Below are 20,609 nucleotides of genomic sequence, written 5' to 3'. Positions count from 1 at the left end.
TTCTGTTTACCTTGTATCCTTGGTTAATACCATTGATGAACTGCTGGGGCGGAGGGCTCCAGAGGAACTGGATGGTGGTGGAGTTCACGGCTTCCACCTGCACGTTCTGCGGCGGAGCTGTCGGCACTGCTCCCATCAGCAGAGAGGAAAAGTAAATCAAACAGAATGGCAGAGGGGTGAGGGAGCAAAAGAGAAAGATGAGCACAGAACCTATTCACTGCCACTTATGAGTCACAAAGTAATAACAACCTAGAGAAAAGGATGCACTTCTTGTGATAGGGCAACCAGCAATGATTTGGAAAGAGTGGTAATTGAGTTATTTCTCATGTTCTCTCAGAAATTCTTTCAAGGGGAGGGGTTGAAATGATTTCTGAGCTTATTACTCCACAATGAGTTTCGCATAAAGACTTGAGACAGAAGCTAGGTAATGATAGGTGAACATCTCTCTTTCAATTATCCATGACTGCACAGAGAAATGAAGCCTCACCAAGAAATTTCTTGAGTCTTTTAATATCATGCAGTTCCCAGGCTCAAACTAGAAAACACAGGACCAGCACAATCAAAATTCTAATTCTGAATTATAATCTGGTGACAGGATCTGTTTATTATTAATTGCTGCTTAAAAGATTAAGATGAGTCATATCACACGCAACCAAGATTTTTCCTGGGAATTGAAGATGTTTTCATTTAATCTTGATAAGATAATCATTCATTTATACTGAATTTATTATGTATACTCTGAACCAATGCAGCCTCAAATCTGCTAAAAGTTGTGTAAACATTTCATGTCAAGTGTTTAATGAGCGCATGTCTCTCCAACACAAAACAGAAAACATAGAACATAGAGGCATATTGGCTTCAAAAAAAAAAAAAAAAAAAACAAACCACAACAACCCTACCACATATTTTGCCATTTAACACAGCATCTCTTTAAATAACTTCCAGCCCATTCCTTCAACTCATTACTTTATGATGCCATTTCTGTAGTTCTCAGAGGAAGGAATACTAAGTCGGGTCTGTTTTTCTGAAACTATCAAGCTTGTTGTAAGTTTAATAGGAAAGCTGCTATTTGAGTATAAAAAAAATGTACCAATATCCTTGATATCCTCTGAATCCTAAAAAAAATAAGTTTAATAAAGCTTCAAAAACATGGATATTGACAGCCATGTACATTTGTATTCAATGAAAGAGGAACTATCCACAAGTGGTTTTGAAGCTTGAAAACTTTGTTCCTTTTGCTTCCAAGGGAAAATTTCTACTAAAGCCCAATGACCCACGCTTCTCAAAAGTATCCATAATTCCCACTGAGAAATGCTAGTTTGCTCCATACTTCTCAAAAACAGGTCACAAACTTTTAAAGCTTCAAAGTACTTTTGGAAGATGTGTCTTTGTAAGGAGGAGAAATGAAGACATTAACTTCAAAAATGTAAAAATGTCCCTTTGTCCACCAAAAGCTACACTTGTTTGAAGGAGACATAAAGGGCCGTTATTCTTAACTGGTGTACAAGGTATAGCAAGGCTGCAGCCAACAGAGCTGGGACAGTGTACAACTATCAAAGACATCCACAGCTTAGAAATTTCAACTCAGAAACCTGGAGAAACCCTTGAAGATGTCGGGTTTGAAAGAAGCCAAGAACATCCACCTCTATGCCCTGTGTCACTAAAACACCCCGATGACAGCTGGTTTGAAAATTCAGCCCTGCACATTTGTTTTTTTAACCTCGGAAATGGTATATTATTTGGAATTGTCTTGCCCTAATTTAAAGCTTGATGCCACAATTTATGAACTATGCTTAATTATTGAGCTCTAAAAAACAAATTGGTCTGATACCACTCTAAGTTTTCATTAAAACGTAGGCCCTACTTCCTGCCATGTATCATAACTTCTTATATGCCTTTGGAAGGTTGTAATAATCTTATCAACCCGTGGTCATCATAAAGTTTTTGTACTTAAGAGATTCACCAAATCATCCTGAAATACAGCAATCTATGGTAAAGTCAGTATACAGTCATAATGAGTTGCTTCGGGTTCATTTTCCTACTAACGTATTTTCACTTATTCATGGTCTTTGATGAACCTGTTTATTATGAGAGCCACTAAATGTGCTTCGGTTTGCTCATGTTCAATACTTTGTATAACTGATAGTGTAAGAATTTTTAAAAAATCAAAATTCATTATTTCCTACATATTGGAATATTAGGATCTTGTAGCCATCAGAGATTTGTTATTGAAGAAGAAAGTTGTATAAGAAACCTCTGAGTTAGCTTGTTATCAGAAAGTCATCTGGATATCATTGCTAATTTCATATCTTTCTGTCCTGAAGGGTAAATCAGCTGAGGATTCTCTCCTCAACTCACTCCTCTTCCTTCTGTTGGCATCTGAACATGATGCCAACAGAACATGACCACTCTATTTGGCTACGCTGATCTTGTGATATAGGAAAACTGTTGTTTACACCTCATCCCATAAGCTGTTAAGCAACAGCCCCACTCAAAGAGATACAGAACTTGGCAGTGGGAGGAAGATTCACCGATAGCCGTTACAGGAGCACACCATGCAAAAAGCCAGGTAAGCATCTTAGGACAGGTTTACTGCACTTTTGGAAATGTGGATAACCACATGTGTTAATTATTTCTTTTAATGAGTGAAATATTTTTCTTTCATTAGGAGGTAATTCTCTGAAATGAGAATAAATCATCACAGCACAAAGAGAACCTGCTATGATAAGAGAGAGGGTAAAAAGCATGAGCAGAAAACCTGAACGCTTCAGAATGCTGGAAACCATGATTTATATTACAATTCATCTTCAGAATCTTTATTGAAGTATCAACATCTGCATCACAATGAATGTATTTAAAAGATGGAAAGAACGTGGTCTATCTAATATGCACAAGCTTAATTATACTGCAGATGTGACATAATACATTTTTATATTTTAATCAGTAAAATACTGGCATTGCGACCTCAAATTTACTTCAAAGTGACAGTATAAAGTTCTCCTTTTATGTTCTGATCTTAAAGGCTTCCTTGGGTATCTGACCAGTTTTGCATTAAAAAAGAAAAAAGGTTGAGAGAAGCTAAACCAGAGCTGACCTTCCGATCAGTTCAGAACTCAGATACCTTTCCCAGGTCACAGCGAGCACCTTGCTGAAGCTGCTGCTGTCCCCACAAAACATTTCCTAACTTGGTGGTGGATAGCGATCCTCTTCCTACAAGTTCCTTGTCATCAAGCAGTACAGGAGCTACTGATGTCAAATAGCTGCTTCAAAAGTAATCCCCAAGCATTTACGTGCTTGGTTTTTAAATCTGTTCTTCACGATTTTTGCAAGCATTCCTAAACCATCTCACAGTGGAGACCCATCTGGGAGTCATCTTGGAACTGCAGATCAAATTGGTCAGACAAAACCAACTGTTACTTTCTTCCCTATAAAGTTCATACTGTTGGAAATCTGTTAAGAGCTCAGCTCCGGGGACTGCAAGTTAATGTGCAGCATTCTAAGCAGAAAAGGTCATAGAAGCACTCTAGATAAAAGCCATTAAAAGGGTTTGGCTGACGGGATAATTGAGAGAAGAGAAGGCAATCAGGTTAAGCATGCGTACATGTAATTATTCCGACTGTAGCTATGTGCAAGTAGCATGTAAACCCTGCACGGATTCCCACAGCCAGACTGCAGGGCTTAAATACAGATCTCTGACAAAGGCCTGGAGAAATCTCCTGCTCTTCCCAACCTCCTGACCTCTGGGCTGGCAGCTTCCATGTCTCAGCATGGCAGGCTCAAGGAGCTGCAGGTTTTCTCTGTGTGAGGATTTGGCTCTTTCAGTGCACTGGGAGCTGTGGGGAGAGTTCTTCTTGCAAAGCCTCTTCCCCTGCCCACCTGCCACCAAGCCGTGCTGTGTTCTGAGCAGCAGCAGGTGCATGGACACAGGGGTCTCTGCTCTTCTACACGTGCCAATGTGTGAAATTCAGAAGTGCAAGGTTTGGCACTAACTGCTGAGTTCTGCTTCCTGCAGCTGGAAAATGCCTCTGTTCCTTTTTGACAAGGACAATATTTCACTTCTTTATTAAGAACTGGGAGTGAGGGCCCTCATTGAGACCACCGCTAATTTCATGGCCTTTGTAAAGCCATTAAAAGCAATGCAAAGCAGGAGATGGCAAATGGCACCTAACAGTGATAAAACCAAGAGCTACAAAATCCTGATGCTACAGCTCCAACCTCCTTCTGCACAGCAGAGGCAGACCCAAACCAGATCCATGGATGCTTCTTGGCTGTCGGTGAGGTAAGTTCATCGCATGAAGACTTGGTGAGAAACCCAAGCGGAAAACTAAGGGAAAGCTAAAGGAAAACTCAGGGAAAAGTCTATTGTCTTTTGCTCAGACTTTCCTGGCCTTTCAAGGTGTCCATGCACAGTGCAGTAGGGAAATAAAACAGTGACAAATGACATGTTAAGACTTATGAACGTAGATAAGGACATAAGACTGGCTTTGGGATGTTCACCAACAGAAAAAATGTATCTGCTAAAGTGGACAAAAAAAGAAGGTTAATTCCAATGCATGGAGTCCAATGAAAGCTCTAATTACACACCTTGCCTTGCCTAAATCTGAGAGAGATTTTCATGGAGAGAGAAGCTCAAAAGTATTCATGCCAGTGAGATAAAAGGGATAGCCCCAAAGTAAAAGATGGAAGATTGCTTTCTCAAATCATCCTGCAGGAAATGCTAAACAGGGCCAACAGTACTGAGCAGAAAAAACATCACTGCCATGCAGAAAGACATTTGTACATCTCAGAAAGCCACTCATATGAAAAGATATTGGAAAACTTCACTTTTTCATACGGCAATGAAAAGTCCTGCGGGACACTGTTTAAATAAGTAAAATTTGCCCTATGTGGAAGGCTGGCCCAAATCCCTGTGAAAAGTAACATCAAAGTAAGGAACAGCTGGAGAAGCTCTGATGAAGGAAGACCTATATACACAGAGCATCAAAGGATTACGCTGAATATCACTCTGAAAAGACTTTCAAGATTTAGAGACAGTCAAACTGCCTGACCCCGGTGCTCGGCAGTTCAGTGCTTTGGCAGTAAGTCTTGCTGACATTTTATCTAGCTGACATTACGTGCCAGTCTCACTACAAGTTTAGATCATCTTTCAGCATCTTGCAAGTTTGGCTGCATTGCAGAGGCTGGAAATATTTGAAGAGCTTCGAGTAGCTGATTAGTTATCAGTGGCTAACACAATGCCAGAGGGCTAATAAGGGATTAATGGAGCGGGTTCTGGTATAAATCCACAGCTTGTATAGCCAGTCAATATTCTTCCTGACAAAGATGCCAATGTGCTGATCTGCTCCTGCCAATGGGGTGATCAGCTCCCAGTGCTCATTTCCTGCCAGGCTTTGACTGCGGAGCACGTTTGATTAATACGAGGTATTTCAGGTATTTTTCATCAGCAGACAGACAGGTTCTTGCCAGCACGGCTCACATCGTTTAACGCATGTCAGAATAGAGGTGGTGGTGGTCATAGCAGGAGAGAGGGATAGATGGGAGTGTGTGTCTTTGACATTTATCTCAGCTCATATTAAAATCAGAGTGTGATTTACAGGGCAGTTTCACACATGGCTTTTTGTACTCCTGCTGGTTTGGTTCGGGAAGGACATTCCAGAGCAAGAAAACACTGGTTTCTCCTGTCATTTCCCAACTGCAGGAAAGATAAATGAGCAGGGTTTTGGACAGCAGTGCGTTACTTATGGAGTCTTCATATTAATCCAATTTCCAACTACACCCATTCGAGCTACCCTCCCTTCTTTTCAATTCTAAATGTAAAAAGAATTCAGGCTCTTTTTAGAGCAGACTTCAGTGATTTGCACAGAAATCCAGTAAGGCATCTATTAGGAGATGACAGCTTCCAGAATCCATGAAGTAATTATGTAGTGCTGTTATTAAATGCAGTTTAAATAAATAAATAACCAGTTTTTCACCTATATCTGCCCATTGCTGAATGGCTAGAAACCATATCAAGGCAACCAGGCCACTGCATGTAGTCCTGCAGTATAAACATTCCCAATAGTTAATATGGATGCAGGACTGATTTCTCTTAATTTATAACAGAGGATTTATGCCCTTATAAATGACAATAGACAGCCAATCAATAAGGGATGATGATAACAGCACATAATATCAAGGGAAATTAGAGTCAGCTGCAGGGTTTAAGAAAAAGAGTGTGAAGTCCAAACCTGCATCTTAACAGATGGAAGGTTAAGGTGATACGATGGCTTAAAACATCCAAATAAACAAAGTAATGAGCTGCAAGCATATTCACAACATAGATTCAAATTCTGTGTGCAAACCAATTCTCAGTGGAGAATGGTGGGATACAAAGCATTAATCCTGGCTGTAAAGAGAAGGAATTTTTAAAACAGCATTTCAAGGTCTGCTATAAATACTTCTAGAAAGATGTTGAGTGTGTCTAGACTCCTCTAAACTGTGAGGGTTGAGATGCCCTGAGACAAAATACAGATAGATTCCTGTTTTAACTGTTGTGGTTAATTAGTAGTGCATGCAAATAATCTTTTCTTAAAGATCTCCCTACAACTCAAGCTGCATCTAATCATGTTATAATGAACTCCTAGTAACAATTAACAAACAACTACGTATTCCTCACTGATTATAAATTAACTGATGTTCTGTAAAAGTGCAAGCTTTTAAAATAGTTTAATTATTTTATGACCAATAACGTAGAGACCATGTACTGCCCAGTGCTCAGAATCCAGCACAATCCTCTAATTATGGGAATATAAGAAAGCTTTAAGGGCCTGGTACTTAATTATCCTACAGATTTTTATACCAATCTAGAGGTGTAAACATGCCTTACACTGGTTGTAAAAAGTAATTACATATCCTATTTTGAATGTAATTTATACCCTTCTTAAGGCACTTACCAGAAAGGTATGGAAGGGCCATAACATAAAAATCAGGGCTTTAAAGATCACTTTATCTTCCTTTGCAAATGTCTGCACCATTCCCAAAGTGCTACAAAACATGCCTTCTACACAGGCTCTATTTCTCTTTCTACAGTTCCCTTAAAGTTTATCCCATATTTCTAAAGCAAGCTGTTCTGTGATCATCAGAACTAATGGCATAGGTTTGCTCTGCGCTTGTCTCAAGTATTGCCTGTGTGGCATACTGCATATCTTGACCACCATAAACCCAATTCCCTGCCATATTCTTTATGCCTCCCCTACAGGAGGAGCCTCTGCCCCTGCGCGTCACGTGTCCTATAAATCCATTCCACAGACCACAGCTCTCTCCAGCATCTCTATTTATAACTTCAGCTGCAGATGATTCTGACCTGCAAGTGTGCTCAGATGTCATCATGAAGGTCAGGAAAAATAGATAAATTCTGAGCTCACGCACAGCTTTTTCTAAAAAAAGGATAGCAGTAGGGTCTTATTTTGTTTCTGCTTAGGCACTTGAATTTGTGTTTCCTACTTTCTTTCTTTCTCCCCAAAGCTGCCTACTTGATTTGAACCATTGGACCAAAGCTGCCTATTGAACAGACCATTCATTTACAGGTTGTTAGCTGAGACCACCATCTTCTCCTTAGGAAAAGATGCATTAAACTGTGACAATAAAGGATGTCTTGTTCTGATTTGCTCACCTCCCTGCAGAGTGTACTCAGTCACAGGTCTGCTGAAGGCTCCCAGCCCAGCTCCATTGTAAGATGCCACCTGGATTTCATACTGGGTCCAAATGATCAGGTCCGTCACTAGGCAGTAGTTAATTTCTGCACTGGTAATGTTTTTATACTGGTACTCTCCAGGGAGGCCGGCCAGACGATACCTATCATATGGGAAGAAAAACTTGCAGTTAATTGGTTGATATCAATTATAGAAAATATCCTGACTGACAAAATAGCTCCCTTTGTGGACAGGTAATATCCATGCTTTTACAGTAGAATTGTACAAAGAATAATGAAAACTAATGAGAAAAAACAGACTAACTCCTGATAAGACCACGTCTTGCTTGACTGCCATAGTATTTATAATCTGATCTCACTGAGATTACATGCACAGGGCTAAACAAAATGGGTACTTTATCCTACTTTTATGGCTGCAGAAAAATTACAGCTTTTTAAATGTGGCTTGTCTAGTAAAACCTGTGATTTAGGAGGAAAAATTGCCCAGATGTGATTTTTATCAGGGTGCTGCTGTAAATCAGCTTGAGAAATGCTCTTTTCCTCCTCTGAAGTCTGAAAAGGAGAACTCAGAGGGCTCTGACCTTCGGGAGCTGCGGGCACTGCCATCTCTGCCTCCCACCCGGATTCACTTCATGGTGTAATTAAAATAGGGACCGAATAAATTTGAGATTGAAGGATTGGTTAAGCATGGGGATTTCAGAAGGGCTGAACCAGGTAAGGGTGAGTGGTGCACACCTGGATGAACTCTTTGCTGTGGCACGAGAAGCTGGAAAAGAGAATATATTTTCCCCTGTAAAAACTGTATTACAGAAAACAGCCCTTTTGATGTGTCTCTTTAGGCCAAGAAAGTACAGAGAATAAATAAGCTGTGGAAAACAAACAAACTGCAAATCTCTGAATGTGAATAACTCTGTGTGTTTTCCTTCCTTTGTTGAAATGGTACAATGGATGCTTGTGATGTGTAACCCACACCGAATCAGAAACACAGTGACTAAGTCAGGGTCGTGGGGCATTGCTGTCCCACCAAGACAGACAAATACAGGAACATTGGGGTTCTTATTCACCACAATAGTTTTATGCAATCTCATTCATCTTTTGCCTCACAATGAGCACCGAAATCTTATTGGCACAGAACAATTTCATTGACATCTCAAGGCCTGATTTTAAATTTATCTGAGTTAAATTTGTACAGCTAGACAACTTCCACAAGTACTTCAGCAACATATTTTGTTCTAAAATCTTCCCCCATTGAGGTCAGCTCTTCATCACCAACCACCCCCTTCTCCTCTGTTGCGGAGTTCCTCATCTGACTGTATTCTACCATACTCAGCATCTGTGATCCTACAATTCCCTTTATGAAATACAAATGGAAATAAAGAAGCATCAGCTCTCAGCTAAGTTTACTGAATGCCTTTCTTTCTTTCTACTTTACACGACATCTACCTATTCCTTTATTTGTCTCCTGCCAAGGCTGTATGCATCTTGGCAAAGCCGATTGTTGGCGCAGAGCTGTTTTGTCTCACACCTAGCAGACAAGGTGCAGAGTGCTCCTGTGATTTAATCTATTATGCTGTTAGCATGGCACTCCCCTAAATGCAGTACTGCCAGGGAGAAAAAGGGCAGAGAAAGAAGGCCAGTTCAGAAATGTCATGTCTTCATGATTTTTCTCACCGTGGACTTTGATGTATACTCTATGTGACTTGTGCAGTGCACCTTCACTTTTAAAGATCAGGTGTTCCATCAATTTAGTATCTTGCATGTCTTCAGCATCAGGTCTCTGGGATGCACGGCGCTGTATCCTAATTCTACAGAAATCAGTGCAGGAAGACCTTTCTTCAGTGCACATATTGCTGCGGCCAAACATTCTGACTTGGGAGAACAGCTTGGTTTATTACCTGGGACAGCTGTGCTTTTATATGATAATCTTAAATTCCTTTTGAATAAATGCTTTTGCTGCTCTGTGGTCTAGACAAAGTGTGTAGACATCAAAAACGTCCACAGATTGAGCATAATGAATATGATCACTCCCTATTAAAATGGAAAGAGATGTTATAGTGAGGACCAGGATCAATTATGCTAATAACAGTTGTAGAAAACACTTAAGCTAAACATGACTGAAAATGCTATACAGATTAAATGGATTACTATCAACAGGATTGCTTTTGATCTAACGCTGAGATTGGTTCAGACACACCAGGAGTAGTTTAGGAGTTAATCTCATCGTCCAGTAGGCTGGTTTGAAGGAAAGAACTGTACAAACAATGTTGTACCCTATGTAAAGGGGTACCCAGCTCGCATGATACGACTTGGCTAAGGGCAGAAGCTGAAGCATCATTTCCCACCTGTCAGTGATGACTGGCACTGCTTTCAAACTGAGCCCAGCTTTTAAAATCACAGCATTCCTTCCAGTGGCTCACCACTGTTACAGGCTCAGTACAGGTGACAGGGAGATTAACCATCTTCAGCTCTGCCTATAGAGTGAAGGAACTTTCCAGCTCTATTTTGGGGACTCACCAACATTCCAGCACCAGAAAACAATTTCTACCCATGCCAGCAAAAGGAGCACAGCACGAACAGGAAACTGGCATTTATATTATAGCATTTAGTGAACTTTTAATAGGTCTGGAAGACCCTACGTTAAAAATGTCAGCAACCTGCCTGCAATAGGCTGTAAGCGTCAGCAGGAAATACAACTGTGGGGGTGCAATGCTTGGGAGTCTCCCACAAAAATTCTGAGTTAGATAGTGCCTCCCTTATGAAAGGGATGGCCCCAGCTGGCTGCTAGCATTGCAGGAAATGTAGGAAGCCAAATAATGCAGTAAGCTGTAGATGAATTGAACAAGAGTGAATAACTGAGTCCTAAAAAATAAGAAAATGGAAGTGCTCAGCAAAGTCTCTTGGTGTGGCAGCACCCTTTCCTAAAAATAAATCCCATGTAAGCAAAAGATTACATGAATTACTGATTCCCAGTCACCTGTCTGAATCTGTTTCTCTTTAATACAGCTGAGACTGAAAGAATCTCACTCAATTGACCGATTTTCAAAACCAAATCAAGGTCTGCCACAAAGCATTTGACCTGTCATTCCCCCTCTCCATTTTGTTTGGCACAAAACTGATAGCTATTGATTCTATTCTTGCTCTTCCATAGTGCAGGAGTCCTTTGTTTGTTGTGTCTTTGGTAAGGTAATTAAGCTCTCGAGCAGTAAGCCGAGGTTGTAATAAGCACAAATACACCTGCAATGCACAGGCTGCACTGGACCAACTGCACACTTTATCGTAATTAGAATATTTGGAAATAGAAAGAAAAGTTATCTGGATGCTGAGAGTCTTCATAGAAAACACAGCAGGCTCATCCAGAGCAGCTAACAGCAAAAAGCAGACCAGAGCTCACTAACTCTCCAGTAAGAAAGGCTGGAATTTGTATGTCTGCACCCTTTTGGCTACTTGAACACAGGCATTTCTCATCCATAATAAACCAGTGCAGCCATGGCGTTTGTAAAGAATAACTAATACACTTAATGGAATTAGGAATAGCTTTTCATGCGTTCTTGAATCACTCCATTAAGAGCTCCCTCATGCACACACAAGTCTAGTTCTAGACCTTGGAGGGAAGAAAATTACTCACCTTAGGATGTAGCCATGAAGAACTCCATTATGTTCGCTTTCAGGAGGAGGCTGCCACTGGACCATGATGGACTGATTGGTGCGCCCACTAGCCACGATGTTTTTAGGTGGGGCACTGGGCGGCTCCTCGGGCAGCATCAACCTGAATGCAAAAGAATGTGGTGGAGGTGGGTGTCAAGATAAAGGATATGCAACATTTCTATTTCATGGATCCAACTCCAAGTGAACCGGTTTCGTTTATCAAAGCCTGATGACTAGAAAGAAATATAATGCTGAAATAGTTACAGCAAATCAACATAATAAGAAATCAGTTAAGCAAGTAGCAAGACAGACAGCTGAGGTAACCTTATTCTCTCTGAATCACCCAGGCTTCTACAACTCTTTAAAAAGATTACAAGCCTGAATGAGCTAGTGCTCAGGTCCAGTGTCTGTGACTCCTTCCAAATTGTTTCTTTCAGCTCTTTCAATATTTTTCATATCAAATTCCTACATTTTGAAAAAGCCATTTAGAGTTCAGCTGTTCTGCAATTCAAGCTCACAGCAAGCTCTGGTTCACAGAGGAAAGGGGATGCATTTGAAACTAAATTTGATGAAGCCATCCTTCTATGTCACATCTGGGTGAATTCCAGAAGTAACACTGCAATGATTGGGTGAAAGCTGTGCTCCTTGCAGGGCTAACTGCAGTGACTTAACACAATAGGAATAAAAATATTTTGCTTGCACGTACACCTATTTGACCACCCTCCAAGATTATGCTCACTGATACACTGGAAACATGAGGGCACCTCTCCCATTGTGCGCTGGTTTCCTGCATCGCCTAATTGCCGTTATCACCAATTACTAACAGCTGCAGAGCACTCTCCAGAGACCCGGGTAATGATAACTGCTCCACTCCTTGGTTATTGTGCAAAAGATAACTTTATTTTACTCTCTCACAAACAGCATTTTTTCTCCCATATGTACGCAGTATGCAGGCGTTTATTTCTGCCGTACCTGCTGGTCTCAGAGCTGTACTGGCCTTTTCCCACCTGGTTAACTGCACACACCCTGAACTGGTAGGTTCGGGCTGGGGTGAGCCCACTCACAGTGACACTGGTCATCTTCGGGTCCAGATTTGATAGGTGAACCTTCCAGGGAGAATCTGTTGGAATAAGGAACATTTGAAATTGGTGGAAGCGCTTGTTGAAAGCTCTGCAGAAGGGAGGATGTGTCTGTGTCTGCATGGGGCTCCCTGTGCTTGCTTTCCTCAGAGGAACTTTACCAAGAAGTTTCTTTCCAGCAAAAGAAAAGTTCCTGTCAGCCCACACGGTTATGCAGATTGCACATTTGTCTACTGGAAAGTGATGCTGCACATGTCATGGCATAATAAATAAAAACTATATTCATTAACATTTTAATAAAAGAGGAAACAAGCATGATAAAGACAGATGGGCTGTGTATTTCACAACCCATCTGTTTGGCAGGCCATTACAACACCACACCCATGAGTGGCTCTGGTGGAAGGTCTGTAATGAAATTCGCAGGCAGTTTGGAATATCTTTCCACCCAGCTTGCAAGCAGGTGTAGGAGCGTGATGTTCTCTGCCAAATCAGTCCTTCACTGTAAGACCTGAGAAGGCTTCTGTTTCGGATTCTCCAAGTTTTATTCTTTTTCCAGTGTATGGCATTCTGTTTAATCATTTCCCAGGAAGGCTCCCTGGTATAAACAGCCCCAGCAGTACTATAAAACCGTTGCTGTCAGTTCAGATACTTCACATGCTGAGCTCCTCTGATGCCCAAACTGTATTTTCAAGTTTTCAAAGAGGTCAGAAATTAAGCGTGTTGAAAATTAAATATCCTGACTTCTTTTCTTCCCAGCCTGATGGTATATATTCTCCCCAAAGTCATGACTGAAGCAGTGAAGGAGATGTGCCATTCGGTTTGTGTTGCAACAGTATAGCAATGGAAGCAGCCAACTTAAAGATTTGTTCAGTTTTTAAATAATGCCAGCTGTTTTCAGGCTCCCTGCTCAAATTTACAAATACTTCTGGAAATGGCTGAGGAGCTAGCTGTGGATTTTGGCAATGTATCTGTGCATGCTGCTCATCAGAAGTACACTGCAGCTCCTGGCAGGTCACCTCCACGTCTGCCTGAAAATGAAGATGAGATGTCCCAAATGTGAAAGGAAAACTTCACACCAAGATGTAAACCACTAATTCAGTGTTTTTCTGGCAGATTCCTTAGCAAGTTTAAGTCTACTGGGGTGTGATGCCTGTTGAGCTATACACTCTGCTTCTTCAAATTATTCGGAATATATTTATTCCAGTAGTGGCTTTCTGAGAACAAAGTCTTTTTTAACAAGAAATCTGACACAGCACAATACTGGGAGTGCTGAAGAGGGACATTTGCACAGCAGTCAGGTTCCATCACTGCCAGTTGTTGATGATTTGCCATCAGCTGCTTCTGCTGCAAGGTCTGGATGGTGATGGATCTCAGTGCAGAGCTGGGCTTTGTTTACAAAGCACTCAAAGGAAGGATACCTGCCTTAGTTTGGTGCACCCTAGGTCCTTCCTTTTTAATCAAGCTTCTCTTGAGGCTTTGCAAACAACTGCTTACATTGTGACATCCAGAGAGCACAGTACCCAATCAAGATAAGTCAGCGTTCAGCCATGGCTGACTTAGTAAGTTGCCTGAAGCAGCTGCATGAGGAAAAGGGAAGAACAGACAACACTAAGAGAGCAAAAAACCCTCGTATGAGCTCTTGGGTAGTGGTCCATTTCCTAGAGCAAATCAGTTCCATTTGTTAACTGCTAGTGTAAACACCACCTGAGAGTGCTTAACCCAAGCAGTTCAATGCAGTGAGCAGTTTGATTCAACAATAGGGCCTATTAATCTCCTCACCACCTTGGGGCTCTGCTCTGTTTATATGCTGCATCTGTAGAATACTTTATTTATTCTTTCTCCTCTCCTGGTGGAAGATAAAAGATCTGGCAGGAAGAGAGATTAAACTGAAAACTAATACAAACGAACCCTATTCATCTCTTGGGCACTCTGACTCCTAAAGGGAAGAGGTTTGGGGGGGATTTGCTTGCTCCTGGAGCAGTGGATACAGGAACTGTGCAGAGTACCTTTCAAATTTAAATGTCTTTTTGTCTTTTTTTTTTGGACAATCGGTCAATAAACTAAACATTTGGAGAGGCCGTTCCCTCTCCTTAAACACAGGACGAAGCCCAGCGTAGTACAGCAGTTCCTTTTACTGCACAGAAAAGCAGTTCCGACATTGGAAACCTTCCATAGGATTTTCAGCACCGACTCCCATCTCCTTTAGGGATGACTGTCACCTGCCTGTCCCAGGAAGCCTGGAGAAGTTCCACGGTGAGAGACTTGCCAGGTCAAACTAATAAATAAATCTCTGTTATATTGAACAGACCGCACTAATCCTTCATTTAACTTAAGCTGCCCAGAGTGTACTCTGGGCTTTGCTTGCTTGCTCTTCCGCTGTAATTGCCACTGTTTGAAAAACTCGTGGCTAGTTGTCTATCTTCTTAAGGATACTGGGTGTTCTGAATTAATTCTGATTGCCTCTCCAAGTTAATTTCTTGGAAACCAAGAATCTCACAGGCTACTCTCGAGCGTACACTGCAATTTTTGGCTTTGAGAAATGACACATTCGGTTAAGAGTTTTTGGATGCACTCACAGTATATATGTTTCTTAGCACTGGTTATTCACCAAGAGGCATTTCTTTTAAATTTCCCTGTCTACCTCACAATTCTTGCACTGATTGCAAGTTCCTCAAAAATCACTCCTGTGTGATATTGCAGACCACATCGACTGCAGAAATCTGATTTTTGCAGCTTTGGAGTACATTTCCATCTCTTTTCTTCTCCAGGGGTTTAGCACAGACAGAACCACTGTAATTTACCGTACTACTGGAGTTTACTGAATCCGCCTTTCATGACAATATGATATTGCAAAGAGTTCAAACAAAACCAAAGTTTTTCATCCTTCCTTTGGTAGGACTTCAACAAACCCTACCATTATGCTGAGAAAAAGTATCTTTCAGCACTATCATATACGGATCTGAGTCATGTTTGTAGAAAACAGCATCGTTTTGCAAAGATTTATCCCTGTGTTCAATTTTTATCATGTCAATATTCGTACCAAGTTCAGCAAGACAATTCATGAGCTCAAAGTGAAGCATGTACAGATGCTGTTTATAGGAGCTTTAATTATCTCCTCATTGGCATGATGTGATGAATCTGAGTTGTATGATTACATCGCACAGATATCCCGGAATATAATAAATCAGAAATGTATTTTAATGCTAATTACACTTGACAGAATTCTCCAAGTATTAATTTGTTCAGATAAAAAAAACTGGTCAGAATAATTTTTGATCAAACTCTGAAGTCTGAACTTTTTTTTTTCAGAATAAAATAAGTGGAGCTCCTTCCAACTCCATGAGGACCCTTCATAGGGATTCTTAGGAACACTGCAACAGGGGTTAAAGAGGTCGTGAAGCATCCAAACATCACGATAGTGCAAATAACAGCAACGCATGCTGCTATTTATTTGCAAATCTTATTTGAAATGAAGGTTCACATTCCTGGCTCTGTGTGGGCAGAATAGCTAATGACTGTGTTTCCCTGGAACTGTGCTTTTCAAATTAGATTATAAATCTGCCCCCAAATGTTTAAGGCCATATGCCTCAAATCACCCACAGACACAGTCTACTGCGAATACTTGTAATTTGAGAATTATTACATTATGCCAAATACATTCATGTTAAAAATTAGGTGACTTGGTGACTGGAGTCGTTCATATTTCCAGCTATTTATGCATGCGATCTGCCACTGTTTTTTTCCACTAATTAAAAAAAGGTTTTTATATCTCTTTACTGAATTGATATTAATGAAAAGGATTTCTAATCCATGCCAGGTGGAGTGACACGCCTCTCTCTAATGTAGCTAGTAATTAGTCCTCTGAAATCTACACTCATTATTTTGAACCCTCTTCAGCTAGTCCTCTGAAACAGATACCGTCATTATGCATTCACTTACGGTGCGTGTTTCAAAATGCACAATGGATCCAGAAAGCTATTAGAAAATTATTTAAAGCAAAACTGCTAAAAGAACAAATAAAACTAGACTACAGTTTGGCATTTGTAACAGCAAAGCAAAACCCATGCATTAAAGCTCCACAGAATGAAGAACAATACCTTCTGTGCAGCTTTGCTAACTGGAAAATAAATCATAATTCTGATTTCCCTTTCTTAGCTTTAGATGTGCGAAAACAACCTGGGATTGGGATGTTCGGCATATTGCACTGCTGCTGATGGTGGAAGAGCTGCAGCCACAAGCACATGAGCTCATGCCGAAGGAAGGCATGTGCCGAGTCCTTGACAGTTGCTCTTTCTGCAGCACAAAAGGGGCCAACGGAAAACCTGACTGAAGATTTTCTCTGGAAAGCAAAGACAGATTCTGCACAGCCATATCAGACAAAAATTATACCTTCATGAGATCAAATGTCAGCTGCGTTCGTGAACATCACCTAGGGGTGGGGGGAACATGACAGGCCCAAGGAAAGATGCTGTTTCCAAAGGAGTATTAGGTGTGGAAACTAGATATTAACCACACACCATTGAGATCACAATGACTCCAAACCAAACACTTGAAGAAAATAAAACAAAACGAGACACTGACAATATGCAGACATTACAGCCAGCTTTGCAAAGAGAAGTCACTGTTGACATTGTTCCACCGCTCTGTTGACATCTGTAAAGCTGAGCAATAATATATAAAATGAGAGAGCACAGTAAGAGTGGAATATTGAAGGGCTTGGATTCCTCCTGGTCCTACCTATATGGGTAACCAGTGCAGAAAAGCAAAGTAAATAAATGTAGAGATAAAAACCTCAAAGGAGAGCAAGGTCTAGAACATTTCTGGGAGTTCAGATGCTCAGACCACACCAAGCCTGGTGTCTGTTTGGTTTATGCAGCTGCAAGTCTGCTGAAGTACATATACCTATGATTTGTGATAATGAGACTCTCTCAGTGGTTGATTGCAATGCCATCAGCCAAAATTATTGGATCTATCATGGAACGAGTGAGGGTTCACAGGATCCTGTGGAGCTCTGAGAGACTGCATAATTTCTGGAGCACTACTGTTGATTTTTGCTGAGCCTTCCACAAATTTCAGGAAACAAATTATAGCATTCTTGAAACGATGGCATGTCTACTCTATTTCTGTACTGCAAGTACAGACCTGCAAGGCCTCATTGCTACAAAGATGCTTAGAGACCTTCCAAATCTGACCTGGAGGCTGAGTGGGCTCTGTGATGCTTCTCAGTGCAGCACAGTGCAGGACCCACGTGCATTCCTCTGGCCAGCTCTGTGCTGTCTCCGGGTAAATACAGCTCTGCTATCTTTGCATCATGTCTCCAGACTGAGAGTTGATTAACTTGTCTCTGTCAAAGCCACTGGGAGACACGAAACACTCAGGGCAATAACCCCGAGTGAAAGAACGGGCACAGGGAGTGAAAATGCAGTTACTGGCCTATAGTCAATATCAGGAGAGAGAAGAGTGACGATAGAACAGACGGTGATAAAAAGGTGCAGCGAGGTGTGAGCTCAGAACACTGGGAATTTTCTGAGTCATTCGTTATAAAAAAATAAATAAACCCAGAGCTGTGTTAAGGACAGCAATCCCAGACAACACTCGGGATTTCCGTTACAAAACTGCACTTCTTGCAACAGATGTCAAGATCATCAGTTCTGGGACCTCTCTATCAGAAAAGTTATGCACTTCAGCCTGCAAAGCACAGGGCTTGTATGTGATCTGAAGCTCAAGTTTCATCCCAAGCTCTCTGTGTGGCAAAACAAAACTCTGCTCTCTAGATAATAAGAAATCAGCACTGTTTCACATTCAGTTATGCAGCAGCTAATTTCCACATGTCAGAAAAAGTGATGCTCTTAATTTTTTCATCAAGAACCAATTGTTAGGCTTGGATTTCCAGCTCCTAGGGTGATAGAGATTAGAAAGTATTGCCAAGGTGACCGATTTCCATATAACCTCATCTTTCCATCAACTCTGAAAGAAGCATTTAGCAGTGTCCCTGAATAACCTTGCAAACAGAGCCAGAAAGGACGAGCCATGCAGCATGCCAAACCTGTGAGCAGTGGCTATTCACAGTGATCAGGTTTGCAACCTATGAGTGTTACAAACAAAGGTAAAATCTTTGTATGTTTCATGGTTCGGTATCCTCAGCCACTAACCTGAAAGAAGGTTCTAAAACAATAATCTAGGGAAACTGGAGAAAACATATGAAACCATATACAGACATAACAGCAGCTCCTATTGACATCTGAGTTTGTTCCTATGACAGACCATCAATTCCTTATGCTATCAGACTGCCTGCACTTTTCAGGTGAAAGTGGGGCTCTGAATGCATCACTGTATCTATGAGCACAGAGCAAAGGACAACAGGAAAGAAATAAAATATGACTCCTGCTATTTTACAGATGTCAAATAGAAGCATAGAGGGATGAGCTGACATCCTTGAAGTCAGGCTGGCAATGCTGGAAGGGGAACTAAGGATTTCCTGTATACCAAATGCACCATATCAGGTCTTTTTTTGTAGTTGAACTCTATCAGCGTGCTAACAGTTGAGCATAATACCCAGACTGCCCTGTAAACTGTCCCTGATTTAGCAAATAACAGTAAGGTTTTGTAGGCAGCTCTGGTAAAAGCTAAGTCCGCAAGGCTAAATAATTAAGGCAAATATGAGGACATATTTGACTTTACTCACTGTTCTCAGAGAGCTCGACCATGTAGTAGAGAACAGGGCTGTTTCCATCAAAAGGACGCACCCAGGAAAGCACCACGCTGCGGCTGTACGAGGAATTCAGGGTGGCCAGAAGGTTCTGAGGGGAATGAGGCAGCTCGCTGTGAAGGAAAAGAGAAAGGAAGACAAAAAAAAATGCACAGCAGAATCAATCTATATTTCATTCAGGACAGTTGTATAGGCAGCTAAAGGCACATGACATCAGACTTGTATGATGATAGATATAAAACTAACAGCAGCTATTGTGCAATTAAATAAATGAAAGGCATCTGTAAATTATTCACAGCTTTGTCCTATTTGGGAAAAAAAGCCCCACAACTTGTGCTGAAAGTCCCAAGGCTGATGCTTAGAACAGCTAATGGAAACGTTGCTAAATGTGGAAGAAGCCAATTTTCATTCCTGCTTTTTGATTGAGACAAGTTGGTCAATAAATTTCCCTCTCACTTTTTTCCCCCTTCTTACAATGATGTCCTAGAAATGTGACAGCAGTAATACATATAAACAGTAAACCACATGGGAGATATGATTTAACATGGAATTTTTCATACTCAAGGAAGCAGAAGACATTGACACTATCCATATAGAGCTACTAATCAAAATTACCATATGTATTCTTAGGCTACAGAACAGCTCGATTTACTCATGGATTCAGGCTTATCCTGTCATGGGTAGAATCTTTCCTTCTTATAATAAGGATTTTTTTGGAAGCACCCAACCAGAAAATGTAGAGAAAATGCCTGTAGAAACCCCACGGAAATACAAAATGAAACATTAAAAAATAAAAATAAAACAGCAGCTCAATTAAAATGTGTAATTTCTCGACATAAAGGCAATTTATGGAACAACATTTCATTTGGACTCATTTCCTGAAAGTCAGAGGCTGCATGGTGCAGCGAGAAAACTAAATTCTGCTGCATCCCTTATGTGCCGAACTGCATCCGGCGATGAGTCCTTCAGCCATTACATTTAAGCCTGACTTTCATTCCTTCCATTCTGGTTTTTAGGAGGACAAGGACCTCTGACAGGAAAGAAAGAGCAAGGAGGACCAGTCTTTGCCCATTCAGTCCAGTGCTTCTTCCCAGGAAAGCTCAGTGGCAGCCTTCCCTCAGCATGAGCCGCTCATCTGCTCTGGCCAGAGCAGAAAGCCACAAGCAGACTTTATATGCTTAGTATTAAAAACAGTAATTTCACACTGTAATGTATCATGCTACTGAAGGCTTGCAGTTATTTAAAAACCGCAACTCCTTAGTCTCTCACAAAAGTAAATACAGACTCTGGCTTCAAGCCAGAACAATGAATATGCTCTGGATTCAGGTTTGTGCTGGAAGATTGAGGAACGTGGAAGTGAGGAGCCAGAGAGTTGCAAGAGAAATGCACAGGTGGAAGGCTCTCACTTCCAACCTCTCCCCAGGCTGGAAGGGCTTTAGTGCTCCATCCCTAGGGCTGAGCTTGAGACTCCATGGCTCCTCCCCTC

General features: G+C 41.1%; 1 protein-coding gene across 2 annotated transcripts in view; it reads right to left on the bottom strand.

Annotated features, from left to right (window-relative positions):
• SDK1 (sidekick cell adhesion molecule 1) overlaps nucleotides 1-20,609 on the bottom strand; it is a 365,337-nt gene that overhangs the window by 102,640 nt on the left and 242,088 nt on the right. For both annotated transcript variants that reach the window (XM_015294104.4, NM_204105.5), the window contains exons 14-18: nucleotides 19,100-19,236; nucleotides 12,308-12,455; nucleotides 11,316-11,456; nucleotides 7,652-7,833; nucleotides 11-126 (exon numbers count right to left, since the gene is read on the bottom strand). In XM_015294104.4, the coding sequence (XP_015149590.2) occupies nucleotides 11-126; nucleotides 7,652-7,833; nucleotides 11,316-11,456; nucleotides 12,308-12,455; nucleotides 19,100-19,236 (724 nt within the window). The remainder of the gene's footprint in view (nucleotides 1-10; nucleotides 127-7,651; nucleotides 7,834-11,315; nucleotides 11,457-12,307; nucleotides 12,456-19,099; nucleotides 19,237-20,609) is intronic.

Source organism: Gallus gallus, chromosome 14, assembly GCF_016699485.2.
Source record: "Gallus gallus isolate bGalGal1 chromosome 14, bGalGal1.mat.broiler.GRCg7b, whole genome shotgun sequence".
NCBI lineage: Eukaryota > Metazoa > Chordata > Aves > Galliformes > Phasianidae > Gallus > Gallus gallus.
The sequence above is the reverse complement of the archived record's forward strand: the minus strand, read 5'-3'. Positions and strand labels throughout refer to the sequence as shown.